This window comes from Typopeltis vanoorti, chromosome 16, assembly GCF_054136105.1.
Source record: "Typopeltis vanoorti isolate ZY-2024b chromosome 16, IOZ_Tvanoo_1.0, whole genome shotgun sequence".
Taxonomy (NCBI): domain Eukaryota; kingdom Metazoa; phylum Arthropoda; class Arachnida; order Uropygi; family Thelyphonidae; genus Typopeltis; species Typopeltis vanoorti.
The window spans coordinates 59,543,653-59,564,856 of NC_143564.1; the positions used below are offsets into that span (position 1 = coordinate 59,543,653).

Consider the following 21,204-nt stretch of genomic DNA (forward strand, 5'->3'; position numbering starts at 1 on the left):
TAGAGGACACCACTCATAGAACTTTACGCTTTCAGTCTAATCTATTCCACTTATTGTTTGTGCTAATTTGTGTTTTTTGCAATTTTAATATTGTTTCCCTGATCATGTCTCAGTGACTGAGATTAAATATAGGAGTGATTAAACATGTTTAATTATTTATAGGTGCTGTATTTATTCCATATCTCAGAGGCTCACATTGATGAGTACAGGTATGGCAAACCAGAGATACCCAAGCTAGAAACTTACTTCCTACAATATAAATTTGGTATATCATATTGTAGACTGGTCTACTCTTCTTTCCTCTACTCTTTCTTACTTCTTACTCCCCCCTCCACCTAGTGCTATTAGAGCAATTCAAGGGCGAGGGGAGGTGACTCTTTCCTCTCAAACTATAGTTTCCACTATCTACTAAAATAAAAAAAAATAAAAAAAAATAAAAAAAAGGCAAGCCTAGTTGTCTTAAGGTGGCAGCCCCAACCACTAGGGTACCTATCGTCATGCTAGTCATTTGACACAGGGAAACACATTACTTTCAAGTCTCAATGAAATCAAAACCAGAAAACATGGGAAAAGACTGCAAACTGTAAAAGGTTAAGAAATTTTGAAAAAAAGAAAAAAAAAAAGGTGAAATATGCTAAATGGAACATTAGAAGTATAGCACATAAAGAAGAAGAATTAGATAAAATTTTAAATGATGAAAATATAGTGCAGGTCTTACAGAAACAAATAAGAAACTTAAAGGAACAAAAGAAACAGCTAATTACAATATCATATAAAGTGGAGTGGACAAAATCAAAAACATGCAAAAGCTGGTGTAATGATTTGGATCCATAAATTAAAGCAACAATAACTCATTATACATACTGAAATGAAAGAATATTCATCATCATCAATCATACGTATCAAGGATTTAGGCCTAGTATGGCCTGTTCCGGCCTTAGAAGTCATCGTTGAATCGTTTAAGAGGACGTCCTGGTTTTCTTTTACCTAATGGCTTGTACTTTAAGGCTTGTTTTGGTAATCTTTCTGTTTTCATTCTTTGAATGTGTTCCATCCATCTATGTTTATATTTTTTAATTTTTTCAATTACTGGTTCTTGGTTTAATTCTTTCATAATATCTTCGTTTCTTTTGTGATCAAATAGGGTATACTTTGCAGTTTTTCTCATAAACTTCATTTCTGCTGTTGTTAATCTTTGTTTGTCTTTTTGTTTTATTGTCCAGATTTCGCTTCCATACATTAAGACCGGTAGGGCTAATGTATTGTATACTTTCAGCCTGGTTTGTTTTTGAACTAGGTTTGGTTTAAATATAGAGTTAATTACTCCTGTTATTTTTAAATATTTTGCAACTTTTATGTTTATATCTTTTTCATTTTCATAAGTGATCTTACATCCTAGGTAGTTAAATGAATTCACCTGTTCTAAGATCTTGTTATCTAATACTATTTTAGTTCTTGCTGGATCTTGTCCTTTAAAGGCCATAGTTTTTGATTTTTCCGTTGATATTAACATACCATAATCTTTGGATATCTCATTTAGATTTAAAATAGCTTTCTGTAAGTTATCTTCAGAATTTGTAATTATTATTTGGTCGTCTGCAAAGAGGAGAGTGTTTAAGTTAATTGTAGGTGAAAGTTTAATTCCTTGATGTAAATTTTTACTCCATTTTATTATTATTTCATTTAAGTAGATATTAAAAAGAGTTGCTGAGAGAGGACATCCCTGTCGGACCCCTTGGTTTATCTCTCTTGTATATGATAGCTCGTGATTTAATCTTATTTGTATTTGATTATTTTCATATATACTTGTGACAGCTTTTAGGATATTATTTGGTATTTGTCTTTCTTTTAATATGTTAAATAATATGTTTCTTTTAACTTTGTCAAATGCATTTTCAAAGTCAATAAATGCAATATGTGTTTCTAAATTATATTCTCTTCTTTTCTCTATTATTAATTTTAGGTAGAAGGCAGGGTCTATACATGATCGTCCTTTTCTAAATCCATTTTGTACCTCTAGAATAAAGTTTTCGGAATATTTCATTAGTTTGTTATTTAAGATTCTGCTGTATATTTTGTAACATGAATTTAGTATACTGATACCTCTATAGTTTTTAGGGTCATCTCTATTAACTTTCTTAAAGATAGGAATCACAATTGCTTTTTTCCATTCTATTGGGAGGATACCAGTTGAGTAAATTTTATTTAAAAATAATAAGAGTCTTCCTTTGAATCTTGTTCCTGCGTATTTATATAGTTCTGAACCTAGCTTATCTTCTCCAGGTGATTTTCCGTTTCTTGTAGGCTGATTTCTAATTCTTCTTCAGTTATTTCCTTTTGATTTTCATTAATTGTTTGCCAGTTGTCTTTTTTAAAATATTTGTCTGTCCACAGTTCTGTGTAGTAATTTAGAAATTCTTCTAATTTCAATTCAGTGTTTAATTTTATGTTTTCTTTGGTATCTTCATTGAAGTGTTTCAAACTCGTATAAACATTGGGTCTTATTTTATATAAATCATGTTCTAAATTAGAAACAAATTTATTCCATGATTCTCTATGTCTTTTTCTGACTTCTCTTTTAGCTATGGCTCTTATTCTTTTATATTCTATTTCATCTTCTAATCTTTTACTGCTTAACCATTTGTGATAGGCTTCTTTTTTTCTTTTTGATTATTTCTTTGATTGTATCATCCCAGATCTTCAGTTTTTTTCTTTTATTGAATTTTTTGGTCTTTCCTAAGCTTTCATTTGCTGCTGCATTTAGTATAGTTTTTATATTAAGCCATTCTATTTCTTCATTTTGTTTTATTTTATCTAGATACTGGTTAATTCTTTGTTCATATAGCCATTGTATACACAAAGAATATTAGAAGTGCAATTAAAATTAAATAAAGAAAATTTAACAGTTGTTAGAGCATATGCCCCTGAAAAAGGAAAAGAAGAAGAAAATTATTACTTTTACAAACAGTTACAAGGAATATATGAAAAATTAAATAAAACAGACTGTATAATTATAGCCAGAGATCTTAATGCCAGAATAGGAATAAAAAAAATTAACAATAATATACAAAAATTTGGAGGACCAACAGTAAACAAAAATGGAAAGCAACTCATTGATTATATAATATATAATAATTTAAAAATAATGAATACATTTTACAAACATAAAAATATACATAAATATACATTGTGTGCAAGAGGACAAAAATTAATAATAGACTACTTTATAGCAAATGAAAAAGCAGCAAACCTCTTCCTAGATGTTAGTTAGAAGAGGGCTAGAAATCGATACAGATCACTACTTAGTGCAGACAAAACTAAGGTTTCCACCAACCTGGTTACAAAAAATACAAAAAAAAATAAACTAGAGAAACAAAATCTAATTACAAAGTAAGGCTACTAAATGATTCAAGTATAAGAAATTTATACAAACAGAGGATTAATAACTACTTAGAAAAAATACAAGAAAATGAAAACATTGAGAAAGAATGGAAAAATATAAAAGAAATTATTGCATCAGCAGCATATGAACGTATAGGAACACAAAAAATATCATAAAAATAAAAAATTACATATACGGGACAATGAAATAAAAATAATAATTGAAAATAAAAAGTTAACTTTTAAAAGATAGTTAAGTAGCAAAAAACAAGATGAAACTGAATGTAAAAAAAAGATGAACAATAGCCAAAAGAGAAACCAGAAAGAGACACAGAAAAAGCTGGGAAAAATTTATATCATATCTAGAAAATGACATATACAAAATAAGATCCAATGCATAAAATGCTAAAACACGTGAATGCAGATATAAAAGAAACTACAAATATAAATTGTGAAATAGATGTAAAAGAATTCTTGGATTACTTTACAGATCTATGAATGGATAATACTGGATAAAAAAAAAATAAAAAATAAATAAATAAAAAAAAACTTACAAAATACTTTCAATGATATAATAACAATGAAAGAATTAAAGGACAACTTAAATAAAATAAAAAATGACAAATCAGCAGGAGAAGATGGGATAAACTCCGAACTGTATAAATTTGCTGGAAAAAATTTTTCATCGAAGATTATTAAAATTTTTAATAAAATATATACAAATAGACAAATGCCAATAGTATGGAATAAAAGTATAGTAATACCTATATTTAAAAAAAGGGATAAAACAAAACCTGCTAATTACAGAGGTATTAGTTTATTGAATACATGCTACAAAATATATAGTAGCATACTTAATGAAAAACTGAAAATATACAGCGAAAAAATATTATTAGAATGTCAAAATGGATTTAAAATAGGATGCTCTACAATGGATGCAGCTTTCTGTTTAAAACTACTTATAGAAAAAAGAAGAGAATTCAATTTAGAAACTCATCTTTTGTTTAGATTATGAAAAAACGTTTGACAAAGTAAAAAGACATACTGTTTGATATATTACAAAGAATAAATATACCTAATAAATATACTAATGCAATATTGAATACATACAAAGATAATGAAATAAAAATAAATGAAAATATGTCTGAAAAACAATCTATAAACCAAGGAGTAAGACAAGGATACTCTCTGTCTCCAACACCTTTCAATATTTACATTAATGAAATATTAATACAGTGGGATACCTTATACAATTCAGCTATAGAAATTTCTCAGAATAACAAAATAAATATGCTATTATTTGCAGATGACCAGCTAATAATATCAGATAAGGAAGACAATTTACAAAAAGCAATATATAATTTAAACATTATAGTAGAACCGTTTGGAATCAAAACTTCCATAGATAAAACTAAATAATGGCATTTTGAGGGCAAACTCCAGTTAGAAGTAAAATAGTTATTAATAATAAAATAATAGAACATATAAATACTTTCAGTTATCTTGGATGCGAGATATCATATGAAGAAGACATAAAATTAAAAACTTCAAAATTTTTTACAGATTATAAACCTGATAAATAGGACATTCAATCCAAATACAGTACAAAAAGAAACAAGTTTGAAAATATACAGTACTTTAGCAGTGCCCATATTATTATATGGCAGTGAAATTTTGGCAATAAACAAACAAGATAAACAAAGAATAAAAACAAATGAAATGAGATTTATGAGAAGAACTGCAAAATACACGTTATTAGACCAAAAAAGAAACAAAGACATTTTAAAAGAACTAAAAACAAAATCAATAGAAGAAAAACTAAACAATTATAAAAATGGATAGAACATGCAAACCAAATAGCCAACACCTGATATCCTAAACAAATCCTAAAATATTATCCAACTGGGAAAGAGAAGGCAGGGTAGACCTCAAAAAAGGATACTGGACGGATAATGAGACCAGAACAGACCAATATGGTCTATACCCATAATTAGCATTATGATGATGATGATGGTATTCGTTCCATTAAACTTCTAAAAATTTGACACACTAACAATCATTACTCCAAATTCGCCAGAACACTTTTGCTATCTTTCCTAACATTGTTAATATTCCTCACTTCATATAGTATGGCACTTTCCACGTGATTCACATTTCTTGCACTCGCACATGAAACAAACTCTCTCTCCATTCTCACTTCCATACCTTTACCCATTCACTCTTGGCAGTGAATACACAAAATGTACAAAACATTGCACAAAATCCCTTATGCTAAACTTGGTAAACAAGGAAGCCTTGGCCACTATTTTCCTCGTATGCATCAGTGCCATGAATAAAAATGCTTTCCAAATGATATATAAATACTTCCCTCACAAGCTTTGTTTGCTTACAATTGGGTAAAGGATTAAAACAAGCATATCTGATAATAATAATAATATAATATATCTACTATAATTACAGCTATTTTGCCTGCTTCAGTTTATGAGTGCCCCTGTTTAAATGTCATTGGTTATTTACTCATGGATTCTTAGGGCATTGTGAGTGTAAATGTACCAAAAAGTATATGTAGTATAAGGAATAGAAATTTACAAATAGGTGATGTCACATACCTTTTTCTGGGTGTTGCGGCTTTTCCTTTCTTCTGCAATGTCGAAAAACTACTGAGCGTGGGGGGGGGCAATTTGGTAGAATTAAGTTAGAAAAACCCGGGTTTTTTCCCGTAATATATATAAACATATATATTATATTATATAGAGTGGGGAAAAGGTGAAAGGGTTGATTTTTTAAAATAGGGAGGGGGAAGGGAAAAGGTGGTTGACGGGGTGCGGTCCGTTTCGACTATTCGTGGTCGTCATCTGAACGCATTGGGAAAGTGGAACGCTATGTCAGGTCGGGTATGCTTCTGCTTTTGAAGTGTTTGTGTTGTCGCCTATTGGTTGTCGCCCTACATAACCTCGGAGATTACGTAGGGCCTGTGTACGTTGATAGAGTTCGCGTCACACTTTATAGCTATTGTTTCCGATATTCTGAGCATTGTTTCATTGTCTTGTCTGTCTACTATGATGGCCTTATCTATCTGCGGGGTGTGTTTTTGTTCAAGGGCGTGAACAGCTATTTCCGTTTTTCCTGTGCTTTGTATTAGATTTTTCTTTTTGATGTTACGTTTTTTAGTGTTTAAATGTTTTGGAATAGGGATGTTACAGTCACGGAAGTGTTCTTAGTCTTGCCCATAGAGACCTGATGGTGGAACCTGTGTAGATGATGTCACAGTCTTTTTGGCAGGGAAATTTATAGACTACATTGTGCTGTTCAAATATTTCTTTGTGTGTGAGGTTTGGTGGATTTTAGGAGGTTTGCCAGTTTTTGGTTTGTGGTGAATACCAGTTTGTAGTCAGTATGTTTGAAGATGTATTTATAGGCTTTGTATGTTTTGGGTGTATGAAGTTAGAACCATTAACTACAACGTCTAACTTCATGATAAAAAACACAGACGACCTTTTCAAAAAAATAAAAAACCTAACCCTATCCCAAGACGACATCCGCACTTCTTTGGATGCGGCCTCTTTATACACTAACGTGGACGTCCCGAGAACTTTAGACATCGTACACACGCTACTCACAGAAGACCACACCCTACACTCTCGTACTAAACTAACGTCCATTGACATTATTAACGTAATAAAATTAATAATCTCGGCAAACTTCTTCAAGTTCAACAACAACATGTACATACAAATCTTCGGACTCCCCATGGGCCAAAACATCAGTGGACAACTAGCGGAATTATTCCTGGCACATATAGAATCACTCCTACTCCACCCTTCCCTTCCCCCTGGCATCACCTTTTATGGCAGATACGTACACGATATTCTGTGCATTGGTAATCCCACACACATCACCACCTTAAAAACATCCCTAAACAGTTACAGCAACAGATTAAAATTCACCACAGAAACCGAACAGAACAAATCCATCAATTTCTTAAACTTGACATTAACTAGAACACACAACAAAATAGCCACGAAAATATACCACAAACCCTCACACATCGGAAACTACTTCCATTTTCACTCATACCATCCATATTCTGTTAAAAAATCTGTCATCTTATCACAATTCATAAATGCTTACAAATTTTCAACCAATCAAAATAGTCTAAACGCAGAAATAAAAAAACTAACACAGATCTTCTTAAATCGCAACTATCCTACACAACTGATTAACTACGCAAACAAGACGGCAAAAAACCGCCAAAACAACCAAAGTACCAAAACGAACTTCCCTACACAAAAAATTATCAAACTACCATACACCCAAAACCTATAAATACATCTTCAAACATACTGACTACAAACTGGTATTCACCACAAACCAAAAACTGGCAAACCTCCTAAAATCCACCAAACCTCACACACAGAAAGAAATATTTGAACAGCACAATGTAGTCTATAAATTTCCCTGCCAAAAAGACTGTGACATCACCTACACAGGTTCCACCATCAGGTCTCTATGGGCAAGACTACAAGAACACTTCCGTGACTGTAACATCCCTATTCCAGAACATTTAAACACTAAAAAACGTAACATCAAAAAGAAAAATCTAATACAAAGCACAGGAAAAACGGAAATAGCTGTTCACGCCCTTGAACAAAAACACATCCCGCAGATAGACAAGGCCATCATAGTAGACAGACAAGACAATGAAACAATGCTCAGAATATCGGAAACAATAGCTATAAAGTGTGACACGAACTCTATCAACGTACACAGGCCCTACATAATCTCCGAGGTTTGGAAGCTTCACAACATAAAATTGAGGTCACAACCTCGACCAATAGGCGACAACACAAACACTTCAAAAGCAGAAGCATACCCGACCTGACATAGCATCCACTTTCCCAATGTGTTCAGATGACGACCACGAATAGTCGAAACGGACCGCACCCCGTCAACCACCTTTCCCCTTCCCCCTCCCTATTTTAAAAAATCAACCCTTTCACCTTTTCCCCACCCTATATAATATAATATATGTTTATATATATTACGGAAAAAAACCCGGGTTTTTCTAACTTAATTCTACCAAATTCCCCCCCCCCCCCCCACACACACACTCAGTAGTTTTTCGACATCGCAGAAGAGAGGAAAAGCTGCAACACCCAGAAAAAGGTATGTGTAAATTTCTATTCCTTATGCTACATATACTTTTTGGTACATTTACACTCACAATGCCCTAAGAATCCATGAGTAAATAGCCAATGACATTTAAACAGGGGCACTCCTAAACTGAAGCAGGCAAAATAGCTGTAATTATAATTTATTAAGAGGAGTAACATGGGAGTTTTCCCAGAAATAATATACATAATGTCTAGTTTAAAACACCCATGTTTACAACATGACAGACAGGGACTGTTATAAATCGGTTGTTATTTTGGAAATACGTTGAATAAGCATACCTTGGAAGACAAGTATACCAAAGATGAGAGAACTCAATAGTGTTATAGCAACATTTTGATGTGTGTATATATATCATCATAGGTAGCTATAATTGCAAACAGCAACAATGAAAGCATTTACTAAAAGTTCTTATACACCAGTTCTAACAATTTTCTACATCAAAATCAAGTTCTAAAGATTAGATGTAATGCCACTGCTCTTATGTAACTGAAAAAAAAAAAAAGTGCACTGGTATTAAGCCCTAAGTCATCTCAATAACTGCCGATGTTAATCAGTTATACAATGTCAAGACAAATCTTATTACACCTACCTTATATTGATAGCTGCTTTAGTATTGATGCCTAAGTTGATATACTTAGAAAAATTTAACAAGAAACTAAAACTTATGTGAAATAAATTTGAGTTGTAAAATTTTCTAATTTTCATCTATGTATCATAGGTAAAATAGTTACATCATTCATACCTATGCATGAAAATGTTGTGAAATGAAAATATCGTTCTCATGTTGAGTACAAAACTTCCTATTAAGGAAGTAGAGCACACAACTTCAGATACATAAGATATAAAACCATTCCTATAAACTTCCTGAGGAAATAAGAGGTGATATGGAATGGCAAGAAAGTAGGTCACAGAAGAGACTGAAGAAGTGCACATGCATGGAGATGAATAGTGCAAGTAAAGGAAATGAGAGAACAAGAATGCAAGAGACAAGGAAATGGAAAGAGAGACTGAGAGAGAAGACAAAGGAATGGAATGGCCTGGGATGTGGAGGAAACATCTGAATGTTGGGAGGACTAAGGAATGAGTGGTGATAGAGAGGACTAGCCAGGAAGAGGGTAAGGAGGACTTTCTGAATCTATAACTCACTTGTTATAGATGAATAAATAAGCAATTATGCTTCTTTATGAATACCAGAAGAATCCGAAATAGGGGGGGGGGCAGACTTCATTTCCTTCACCCAAAATCGTCGGAATAAGAAAGACGTGGTTAGATATTCTGGACGGTATTCTGACAGGTATAGGGATAGAGGGATGCTTTTCATGAGATTGACAGGGAAAAAAGGAAGGAGCAGGAGTGCTATTGTAGCAGAACTACCCAACCAAAGAGATGCAAGGTGCAAATAGTGGTTTTGATACAGAATTCAGCAGGATGAAACATTTAACTGGGTATTGCTATAGAGCAATGTTTCCCAAAGTGTGGTATACATACACCAAGCAGTACACTAAAAAGGTCTTCAGGGGGTAGGGGCACATTACTTAAAACTGTAATCCCCCCATCCCCATTTTTTTTATTTAACTTTTATGTGTTTGTTGCTGTACTGTTGCAGATAACTGTGAGTTGTTTTTTTTCTATAATTAATTATTTAATAATTAAAAAATTTAAAGGGATTAATTTTAAACAATATGCGTCTCTTTTCATGTATCAACTGACCTCTATTAGGACTGTACTGGCATGATCACATTCCAAGCAAATGGTTCAAAGTCTTTGCATTAAAAGTTTAAATTAAAATAATTCAAACCACATGACTGGAACTCTCTGCTAATTTGTTAATTTTTAAAATAACTAATACATAAATGGATGTCATTAGTCTAACTTATTCCCAAAAGAAATAATTTCTTTCATCTGATTAAATTTTTTTATTATTGAAAATTTAAATTTCAGCATTTTTATTTCTACTTTATGTATAGCAGATTTATATAACTCAAAATGCATTTAACAATTATAAATTAAAGATGCCGAGAAATTATATTCTTGGTTTCATCCTTTATCCAAGTGTAAGAAAAGAAAGCTAGCACATGAAGTAATCTCACAACTGGGCTACTTTTATATAGGGGCTAGTGACTTCACATCAATTGTCTTAGTATCCCATAATGAAATGGATACATACTTAAAGACATGTATAATGCTAGCTTTATGGGAAGGGGCCACTACCCAGACTGGTTTCTACCTTTACTGAGGTCAGACCCAGAAGTCATACCAAGGTTGAAGTAATGCAAAAGTCATATTTTGCTTACACTTGAATAAAGGATGAAACCAAGAATATAATTTCTTGGCATCTTTAATTTATAGTATAACCAAGTGAAAAAACTTTCAACATCTCTAATCAAGAGTATTTAAGTAATAAAATGACAACTTGTATATGAAAATATGGCTTCAGCATTACTTCAACCTTGGTATCTCTTCTGGGTCTGGCTTCCACTGATGAGACCAAAGTAAAGGTTGAAACTGGTCTAGATAGGGGCCCTTTCCATAATGCATAGCATTACACGTCCTTAAGGATATGTGTATTGCAGTGGCATCATATTCTCATTTCAGTTGTGTGTTGCTGTGTGGTTTATGCAACCCAAGCTACAAAATTCATGTCAGTTTGACCGTATGATTGCATTTTTATCAATGTATGGAATTTTAAGAGTGCACAGCACTCATCTTAATTGGCCCAATGCAATTAATTATAGGATAACTCTGAATACTTTAATATATCAATTAATATAATTTTATAGATTAATATAAGCACAAAAGTGTTTATGCTTCGTGGTGAGATTAGATTATCATTGGCAAATACTAGAGTGAGACATGGATAATTTGAATTTTGATACAGTTTTAAATGCAGCCATATAATACGCACAGAAATCAGAAAAAGTAAATACTTGGGAAATTGTTATTTTTCTGGATTGAACCAAAGAAAGGTTGAAATAACTCATTCTACTTATTTACCCCCCCCCACCCCCCCCCCCCCCCACCCCCCCCCCCCCCCACCCCCCCCCCCCCCCACCCCCCCCCCCCCCCACCCCCCCCCCCCCCCACCCCCCCCCCCCCCCACCCCCCCCCCCCCCCACCCCCCCCCCCCCCCACCCCCCCCCCCCCCCACCCCCCCCCCCCCCCACCCCCCCCCCCCCCCACCCCCCCCCCCCCCCACCCCCCCCCCCCCCCACCCCCCCCCCCCCCCACCCCCCCCCCCCCCCACCCCCCCCCCCCCCCACCCCCCCCCCCCCCCACCCCCCCCCCCCCCCACCCCCCCCCCCCCCCACCCCCCCCCCCCCCCACCCCCCCCCCCCCCCACCCCCCCCCCCCCCCACCCCCCCCCCCCCCCACCCCCCCCCCCCCCCACCCCCCCCCCCCCCCACCCCCCCCCCCCCCCACCCCCCCCCCCCCCCACCCCCCCCCCCCCCCACCCCCCCCCCCCCCCACCCCCCCCCCCCCCCACCCCCCCCCCCATTATGGCTCTTTATGATGCCATAAAGAGCCATAAGGAAGATAAGTAGACTTTGTTTGTGTTTCACTCAATATGAATGAAAGATTTGTGCCATGTTAACATGTTATAAAATGGAACATTAATGATATAGGATAAGGTTGTATTGCTATGACTTTAGAAGGATATTGAATTTATGTTTATTACCTGTCGTTGTGTTAAAGTTCGCCATTATATTGAATGAAATCAAGGATATGTTTAGAGTAAAGAATTGGCATAATATTAAGAGATTGTGAAAGATATGAATGTTATCTTGTGTAGTCTGACAGAGCTACGGAGTCTTAGATTGATTGTGATAATAGTACATGATTAATGCATTAGCGAAGGTTAATATAATTCTTACTTTAGGAAGCTATTGTATAATATTTTATAAGTGTAATAGTGGTGTTTGAATTTTATATACCTTGTCTGAAACTCCCTTAAGATGGGATTTGATTTAGTGTTATTATGTGTATCAACTTTTGAGTATAATAAACCTTGCTTTTGATTCTAACAAAGACTTTCTGTAATTTCTGGAATGTGATGCACCACTTATAAAATATTAATGCGAACCTATGCGGGATATTAAAAGGGATATTTGAAAAGGGTATATTTTAGCCACGTCTGCAGAGTTGATAGGTATCATTAAGTACTGTCCAGAGATTACCTCTTGGTTGTTAATGTTTAATAATCTAATAGCGGTAAGTGGCGCAGCGAAACAAATAAATTTCTTGGCGTTTTACGAGAGGTAAATCTTAGACACTGATACTGCCTCGATCTCGAGGAAATTCCACCGTCCCTCAGAGGTACCACGCGCTACCGATAGTGTATTACAGAGATAAAGCAACAAAGGTTTAAAAGAAGTGCGAATAAGAAGAAGCGACACAACATAAATGGCGCAGCAGTAGGATAGTTATAATAAGGAAGAAAAGGTTGCAACATAAATAGCGCAGCCGATAAGGTTAATATAGAAGGAGGTTTAGGTAGAAAAGATTGAATAAAAAAAAAAAATACAACCGTTGTACAATAAAAGACAAAGAAATTACAACAGTTCATTCCACAGACTTGCTATCATCATGGTCACTCGTCTCTGTATCCTCTCCACCTCCTCCCCATCAAGAAGAAACCTGGCGCCCATATCTGGGCACAGTAGTCTAGATGGGGTCTTATCAAGGCTCGATACAGAGGAATAATAACTTGTTTGTCTCTGCTTGTTAAAGTATTTTTCAGAAGCCAAGTGATTTGATGAGCTGATTTAGCCACTTTTGCAATGTGCCCCCTAAACTTCAATTCCCTATCCACCAACACTCCCAAATCCCTGGCCTCATCAATCTCCTGGAGTACAGTTCCACCAATGTGATATACTGCTGCTATTCTTTTCATCTCAAAATGCATAACCTTACACTTTGCCACATTAAATTGACATCCATTTTCCCTAGCCCAGTCCTCCAAACTATCCAAATCATCCTGTAAAATTTTGACATCCTGTGCACTCACAATTGCTCTGCCCAACTCTGCATCAACAGCAAACAAGCGAGCACTTCCTCTCAGATCCTTTCCTATATTATTGATGAACAAATTGAAAAGTAGTGGTCCAAGAACAGAGCCCTGCGGCACACCACTAGTCACAAGCCGTCACTTGGACTCAACTCCTGAATAAACCACTCTCTGGTATCTCTCCATCAACCACCCTCCTATCCAGCTCACCAACCCTATATCCATCCCCCATCTGCTCCAGTTTATTGATTAGAGTTCCATGTAGTATCCTGTCAAAGGCCTTTGCAAGGTCCAGTAGAATCACTGTAAACCCATTACCCTTATCCAGTTCAGCCGTCATTGTGTTATAAAATGTAAGTTACTGAGGCATGATCTACCCTTCACAAAACCATGTTGTCCCCCATACAATATCCCATTTTCATCTATCCAATCCTGTATTCTTTTCTTGACTAATTTCTCCAAGACCTTGACAACGATTCCTGATATGCTAATCGGTCGGTAATTTACAACAGCAGTCTTGGAACCACTTTTATGCAGTGGAACTATTTTCCCCTCTTTCCACCTCCTCGGGACTAACCCAGACCCGAGGGGGTATTGACAATTCTTTAGCCACTTCACGTACGACACGAGCTGGTATACCATCCAATCCCACAGATGTATTGACATTGAGGTTATGCAATATACTACTCACCTCCACTTCATTCACCACAATTCTCGTATAATCAATTGGTTCATTCATTTCTGCAATGTCACCACCTGGATGATATATTCTTGCAAAGTGCTCACTCAGTAACTCAACTATATCAACTGATTCAGTTGCCTCCCTACCATCAGCATTCTTTAAAATCATTCTGCCATATACATTTTTTCTTTTACTTGCAACATATCGAAAAAATTGTTTAGGATTCTCTTTAGCCAGGATGGCCAATGTTCTTTCGTAATCCTTTTTTGCTTTTCTTACCACACTCGTTACCCTTCTGGAATGCGCTTTATACCGTTCATGTGCCTGCCGGTCACCTTTCTCCTTAAATTCTCCCCATAGTTGTTTTTTTTTTTTTTTGTAGCTCAAGCTTAATGGTGTTATTCATCCATTTAACCCCTACTTGATTTATTCTTCGGACTCTAGGTACATAGTCTGCCATTGCTTCATGCAAACACTTCTAAACTGCCTCCCATGCACTATCAACTTCTAGCCCTTGCAGTTTTACATGCCATGGCACTGAACCAATCAAACTCCTAAGCTTGTCATACTTACCAGCCCGATAATTCTACATGTACCCTGTCTTAATTGTAAATTCCACACCTTTAGTGATCTCCCAAGTCAAGACCCTATGATCACTCTCACCAATTGGTGGCAATGTGGTCATATTTGTTACAGCCAAATCCTCAGATGCAATTTCTAAGCCAAGCACTCTCTGACCCCTAGTATTTTCCATTACATGCTGTCACAGATAGTTATCCCTTAATAACTGCATAAAATCCAATTCCTTCCTCCCGTGTGTCCTCTCCTCACTCCAATCAATGCGACCATAGTTGAAATCTCTGAAATCTCCGATAATCTATACTCCTTGACTGCTAGACTGTATCTCACACCAAATAGCCTCAAATGTGCTCTTTTCTCTATCCTGCAGTTCAATTTCTATACTCCTTGACTGCAACTCATCGGCTATCATCAATAACACTCCTCACCCCTTTTTATTCTCCCTGTCACTCCTGAACATGCTATACCCGTCACATCAATCCCACTAGCTTTATCATGTCCTGTCAGCCATGTTTCACTAATACCAACAACCTGTGGCCTGGAAGTGCCAACCAAGGCCAAACACTCTTCCCCCTTGTTCCTAATACTCCTGGCATTAGTGTACATGAATTGCAGAAGCCCATTTGTCCCATCCCTACTTTGATGCCTTATACTAACTATCCCATTCTGATTAGATGTCCTTCGTACTCGCTCGGGCATATTATACTCATCCATACACTCAACTGCCTCCCTAACGTCTGCATATCTACTTCCCTCCCCCCCTTTAATAAACCTAGTTTCCCTGAGTCTGTACATCCACTTCCACTTCATTCATCAACACTTTTTCAAGCCTCTGCACACCAAATCCATTCAAACGTAAACCATCCATCTTATATAAATCCTTTCGCCCATCGAACTCACTCCACACATCCACAAATTCCACACCACTCTCCATGCATAATCCGCGCATAAAGTCATTGGCAATTATGGTCCTTCTTATAAACACTTCACTGTCATACCACAGAAAAATACTCACCATCCTAACTCTCTAACTGTTCTCTTTTGCTACCTCAAGTAATTCCATCACATCCTCTATCATTTCCATTTTGTCTTCTTTCAAATCATTTGTTCCTGCCACAACTATCATTTCTTTCACTCTCAGTTTTTGCGCTCTAATAGACTCACTGACGTCCTTTATGTTCGCACCCAGTTGGTACGATTTCGTCGAGCTCTCAACTATCACACCTCTTAATAACGAATCTCCGTACAGCACTCCACTCGCTCCTTCATTTTGTTTATATGAGGGTGGTCTGAAAAGTTCTCAGCCTAACAATGAAAAAACGGATTTATAATTTCAAAATTATTTTTATTTTTCAACATAATCCGTGCATAAAGTCATTGGCAATTATGGTCCTTCTTATAAACACTTCACTTTTATACCACAGAAAAAAGTCTAATACATTTATTCCAGAGATGGTCCAGCGCCATTATCCTGTCCCTGTAGTAGTTCTCAGTAAGATCTGCAAAATACCCCTCTACAGCTGCAATCACCTCTTGATTCGAAGAAAATCGCTGACCAGCGAGGAAAAGTTTTAGTTTTGGGAAGAGATAGAAGTCAGATGGAGCCAAATCTGGGGAATATGGTGGATGTTTCAACAATTCACAGTGTAGATCTCTTAATTTTCCCATTGCCAAAACACCTTCATGGGCAGGAGCATTGTCCTGATGAAAGATGATTTTTTTTCTTCTGAAAACCGTGTCTTTTCTCAAGAATTTTTTCATCTGGTCCGGTTAAAAGATTGGAATAAAATTCCCCGGTTATTGTTTTACCCTTTTCAAGATAATTAACAAACAAAATGCCTTTAGCATCCCAAAACACCAATGCCATGACCTTTCCTGCTGATTGAACCGACTTTGTTTTTTTGGCACTGAACAACCAGCTTCTGTCCACTGTTTTGACTGCTGTTTGGATTCTGGTTTGTAATGGTGAATCCAAGCTTCATCCATAGTAATAAATTGAAGCACAAAACCAATTTTATTCTTGTTCAAATGCTCCCCAAGTACTGTTCAGAGATTTTCATGCATGTCTTTGATCTGCTGTGAGCAAGCGCGGCACCCATCTTGCGCAATGCTTTTTCATTTGCAATTCTTCATGCAAAATATATCCTACACGTTCTTTTGAAATGCATATAGGCTCAGCAATTTCACGCGCTTTGACTCGCCGGTCATCCAATACCATATCGTGCACTTGATCAATGATTTCTGGTATTGTTACGCGTTTTGGACATCCTTTACGTGGATCATCTTTAAGGCTAAAATGGCCACATTTAAACTTGGCAGCCCATTTCTTAATTGTCGAAAATGAAGGAGAAGAGTGGCCATAAACTTTTATGAACTTCAAATGAATTTCTTCTGCGTTCAACCTTCTTTTACAAAGAATTTTATAACCACATGATACTCAATTTTATCCATTTCAAGGGATACAGACAACACTTTTGCTTCAGATAGCTGTATAAAATAAACTACTTAGAAAAAAAAATCATGCCGATAGTGCTGCCATCTATGGTCGAGACCGAGAACCTTTCAGACCACCCTCTTATGGATTACATTACACAGATTTGGTTACCTGGTTTTCAAAAGGATGAGAATATTGGAAAGGATCGAGAAACGATGAATATGAAGAAAGACTGAAGAAATGCAATTTGCAGAGGATGTGAGGAGGGATTTTTTTTTTTCTTATACGACTCTCATCCTGGCTAGTTGGCCGAGTGGTTAGTGTATCCGCTCTCCAGCCAAAAGGCTGCAGGTTCAAATCCTGCCATGGACATGAATGTTTGCGATTGTCTGTGAAATTACTAGTGGTGGTGGTTGGTAGATGGCATTGGCATAGATGATGATAGTAATTGTGGTTCATTGTGTTAGTGGATTTGAGTGGTGGATGCTGAGTTGTAGAGTGGGTTCCTCTCTCGATGAGTCTCTGGACTCCTTGGAGGTGTCACGCAATAATAATAATAACAATAATAATAATTCCTAAAAAGTTGTAAACATATATCACATTAGTACTACAGGCATGCTTGCAATTTTTTTTCTACTTTCATTAATTTTCATAAATGTCATATTTTATTTATTTTACATAATCTGGAAACCCTGGTATAGAAAGCAAACAAATAAATTTTTATAGCCACTTCAAGTCTCCAATAAACAGGGTAGTGGTCTCAAACTTGACTAAAATTGATTTGCTGCCCAAGTGCAATCACCAACAACCAGCACGTGGCAGAATTCAAACCTGCAACTTGTCAGTTGGAAAACCAATATGATAACTACGTGACTAACCAGGCTAGTATGACTTAGACATCAGGTGTATGGGATTATTATAAGTTTGATGTGAAAAAGGTTTTACACAGAATTGGGCAGACAGGGAGAGAACATGGGGGTCATTGCTGGAAGTTGTATAAGGAGGATGTGACCAGAGGAGTAGGTCAATTGCATAAAAAATAGTACATGATAAGGACACATTGGCTGCGATTGATAGGCGAGTAGAATGCATTGTCTGAGAATGCAATGATGGTGAATGTGTTTATTGCATACAATAGTGAGACCCACCACAATGTCTCGATGCCTTTGGAGGTGCGATGACGATAATAACAAGCGAGTGTCTGAATTTTTCAAATACTCCTGGTGTGTGATCAATTGGTATAAAATCACAAAAATGGTTTTATATAACAAAATAAAATAAAAACATCATTTAAAAAATAAGTATTCTAAATAACGAATTCATGAGCACTGTCCATGCTTACCCTCTCTACTCTCCACACTTCTGTTTCCGTTTTGCTTCCCTCAACCTTTTCAACGTGTCTTTTACTAGTAAAAACAATCGGCAGTTGCCAATCTGGTAGGTCACACACATCATCCTCAACATCGAATTCTAATGTTCCGAATGACATGTTAACTATTAAAAACTATTTTTATGTTTATATAAACTACTCTTATGGTTACATAAAATGTTTGTACCTAAGTAACCACTTCGTACACACATCCTCGTCTGCCACATCGTTACTACAAATTGCAGGAAGATCACACTGAAGATAGACATTTATCTAGAGTCAACTACATGCTACAATAATATTAACGTGGTCGCCATTATAAGGACAGTGCTGCCTCCTAAAGTTCGACAAATAGAAAATACCACAATATTTAAGAAAAGGCGAAAATGATATAAATTCAGTCATTATTACTTTTATTATTATTAGATACCTCCAGGGTGTCCAAAGACTCATCGACGGAGAGTGTACCAACAGCATTGAACAGTTGGTCGACGTCCAACTACTAACCGCACTCAAACTTCCTTAACTTTTTGCGAGCCATTAGTAGCAGAGGCTCTACCAATCGACCAACCTTTGCCGGCTTAATACCGTCATATATCAAAAACTAAACGTAATCAAGAAAGAGAGAATTTACGAAATCTGTTACAAATCTAAATGAGATTTGATAGCTTCACAAAGTGCTTCGCTAATAATTAATTAATATAAAAGAAAGAAAGAACGTTACAATACTGAGATAGGACAGGGGAGGCTCAATATTGTGATTCAATTGGAGCGAACCACTTTCCGGTGTACGTCGTGCGAAAACGGACAAAAGCACCTACAGTCAAATGGTCAAAAGTGTGAAGGTGTCAAGATTCATTCACTTTAAGTAAACATGGAATAGTATAAATATATGACGGCCTGGTTGACTGAGAGATTAGCGCATCCGCTCTACAGCAAAAAGTCTGCGGGTTGAATTCCGCCGTGGGCATGGATGTGTGTGATTGTGGATGTGGAAATAAGTGGTGGGCGGTAGATGGCAATGGTGTAGTTGCGGTTAGTTGTAGTTGGTGGAGACAGAGAGATGCAGAATAGGTGTCCTCCCTTGATGAATCTTTGGAGTCCCTGGAGGTGTAACGTAATAATAATAATAATAATAAATGGGAAGTGGAAGTGGTGTTTGCAGACCGTCCTTGATCGCTCGAACGAAGACTTAGGGTCAAATCTAGTCGCCGACTAGAAGAACATTTAATAAGCCTTTCTTCAATCGGTTCCCGAGTTAGTTGTTCTATTGGAAGGGAAAGCTGATATTTTCTCGGAAGGTTTAGCACTGAGCAGTGAAAACGCCACTTCCACTGAGCTACACAATGAGAGACATAAAAACAAAATTAACGGTAGCGATAGAAGCGCAAGAAATTCTCAAGCGCGAAAATTAATAATTGCAGAACGATTTAAGCACTCGCAAATGCCAAATCGAGCATATATTACAAAAAGAAAGGAAAAGAAACTTCAAATATTGGGAATACCAAAAGAAAAGACAGAAGATTTAAGCACCATAGTGCAACTGACTGACACAACCATGGATGGATTATTACCTCTGTTAATCGAGGATCACAAGAAAAATAAAGAGAGAGAGCCATTAATCATCACTCGTTTTACACGCAGAAATCTGAGAGACCGCATTCTAATAGCAAGCAATAAAACGAGGCCGACAACGTCGATCCTAACTGATAAGCAATTCACAACTCCAATCTATATATATCTGGACTCCATACTTTAAAAATATTTATACCAAGCAAGCAAAACAAAAACAGAGAAAAACTACAAGTTCCTGTGAACAAAGACTTCATAGATATTTAAGAGAAAATGAAAATATTCCAGTTTATATAATTGCTTGAGAATACAATTTAAGCAGTCTACCAATATCGTACATTAACTCTTCCCATACTTAAGAACAAGATTTAAAATTGTTTTAAAATCTATATCATGGTGATCTTAAATCTGGTCGAACACATCCAGGCAGGAAATATAAATTTAAACGACTGACTCTTTGAAGAAATGGATAGAGAACACTTTCGCTAATACCGACTTTTCTATCATATGCACAAACATAAGAAGCCTAAAGAAACACTGGCTTACGTTGATAACACTGCTCAACTGCATATAAATCTTTACATATATAAACGTGCTAATCCTGACTGAAGTTGCAATAAATGACACAGAAACTTATGCATCAGCATTAATATCTACCAGTCTTAAACAGTGGTGAGCTATGGAAATTTTAACAAAGGACTCGCATCGTCGAGCAAAAAAAAAAGCCTTATTTCACACAAAAACGTTTATTAATACATCTTGTGTACAAATGCGAATCAAAAAGTATGATGGGACAATAAACCTGTAAAGACTATCATTTTTAAACAAATATTTCATGATCTAAACATGAAATATTTGTCACGATCATCTGTATTAATTTATCCTACATACGAAACACATTAACTATCAAAATATAATAAGAATAAAATCTTTTGTAATCGCACATATGAAATAGTTCGCATATTTTATAAACAAAATAAATTTCTTTTGTTTGCGATAGAAATATT

At 36.2% G+C, this 21,204-nt stretch overlaps 1 protein-coding gene across 2 annotated transcripts in view; it reads right to left on the bottom strand.

Annotated features, from left to right (window-relative positions):
* Positions 1-18,929, bottom strand: part of raptor (regulatory associated protein of MTOR complex 1) — a 512,095-nt gene extending 493,166 nt beyond the window's left edge. For both annotated transcript variants that reach the window (XM_090406523.1, XM_090406522.1), the window contains exon 1: positions 18,599-18,929. In XM_090406523.1, the coding sequence (XP_090262649.1) occupies positions 18,599-18,745 (147 nt within the window). In that variant the 5' untranslated portion in view covers positions 18,746-18,929. The remainder of the gene's footprint in view (positions 1-18,598) is intronic.
* Between the last annotated feature and the right edge of the window lie 2,275 nt (positions 18,930-21,204).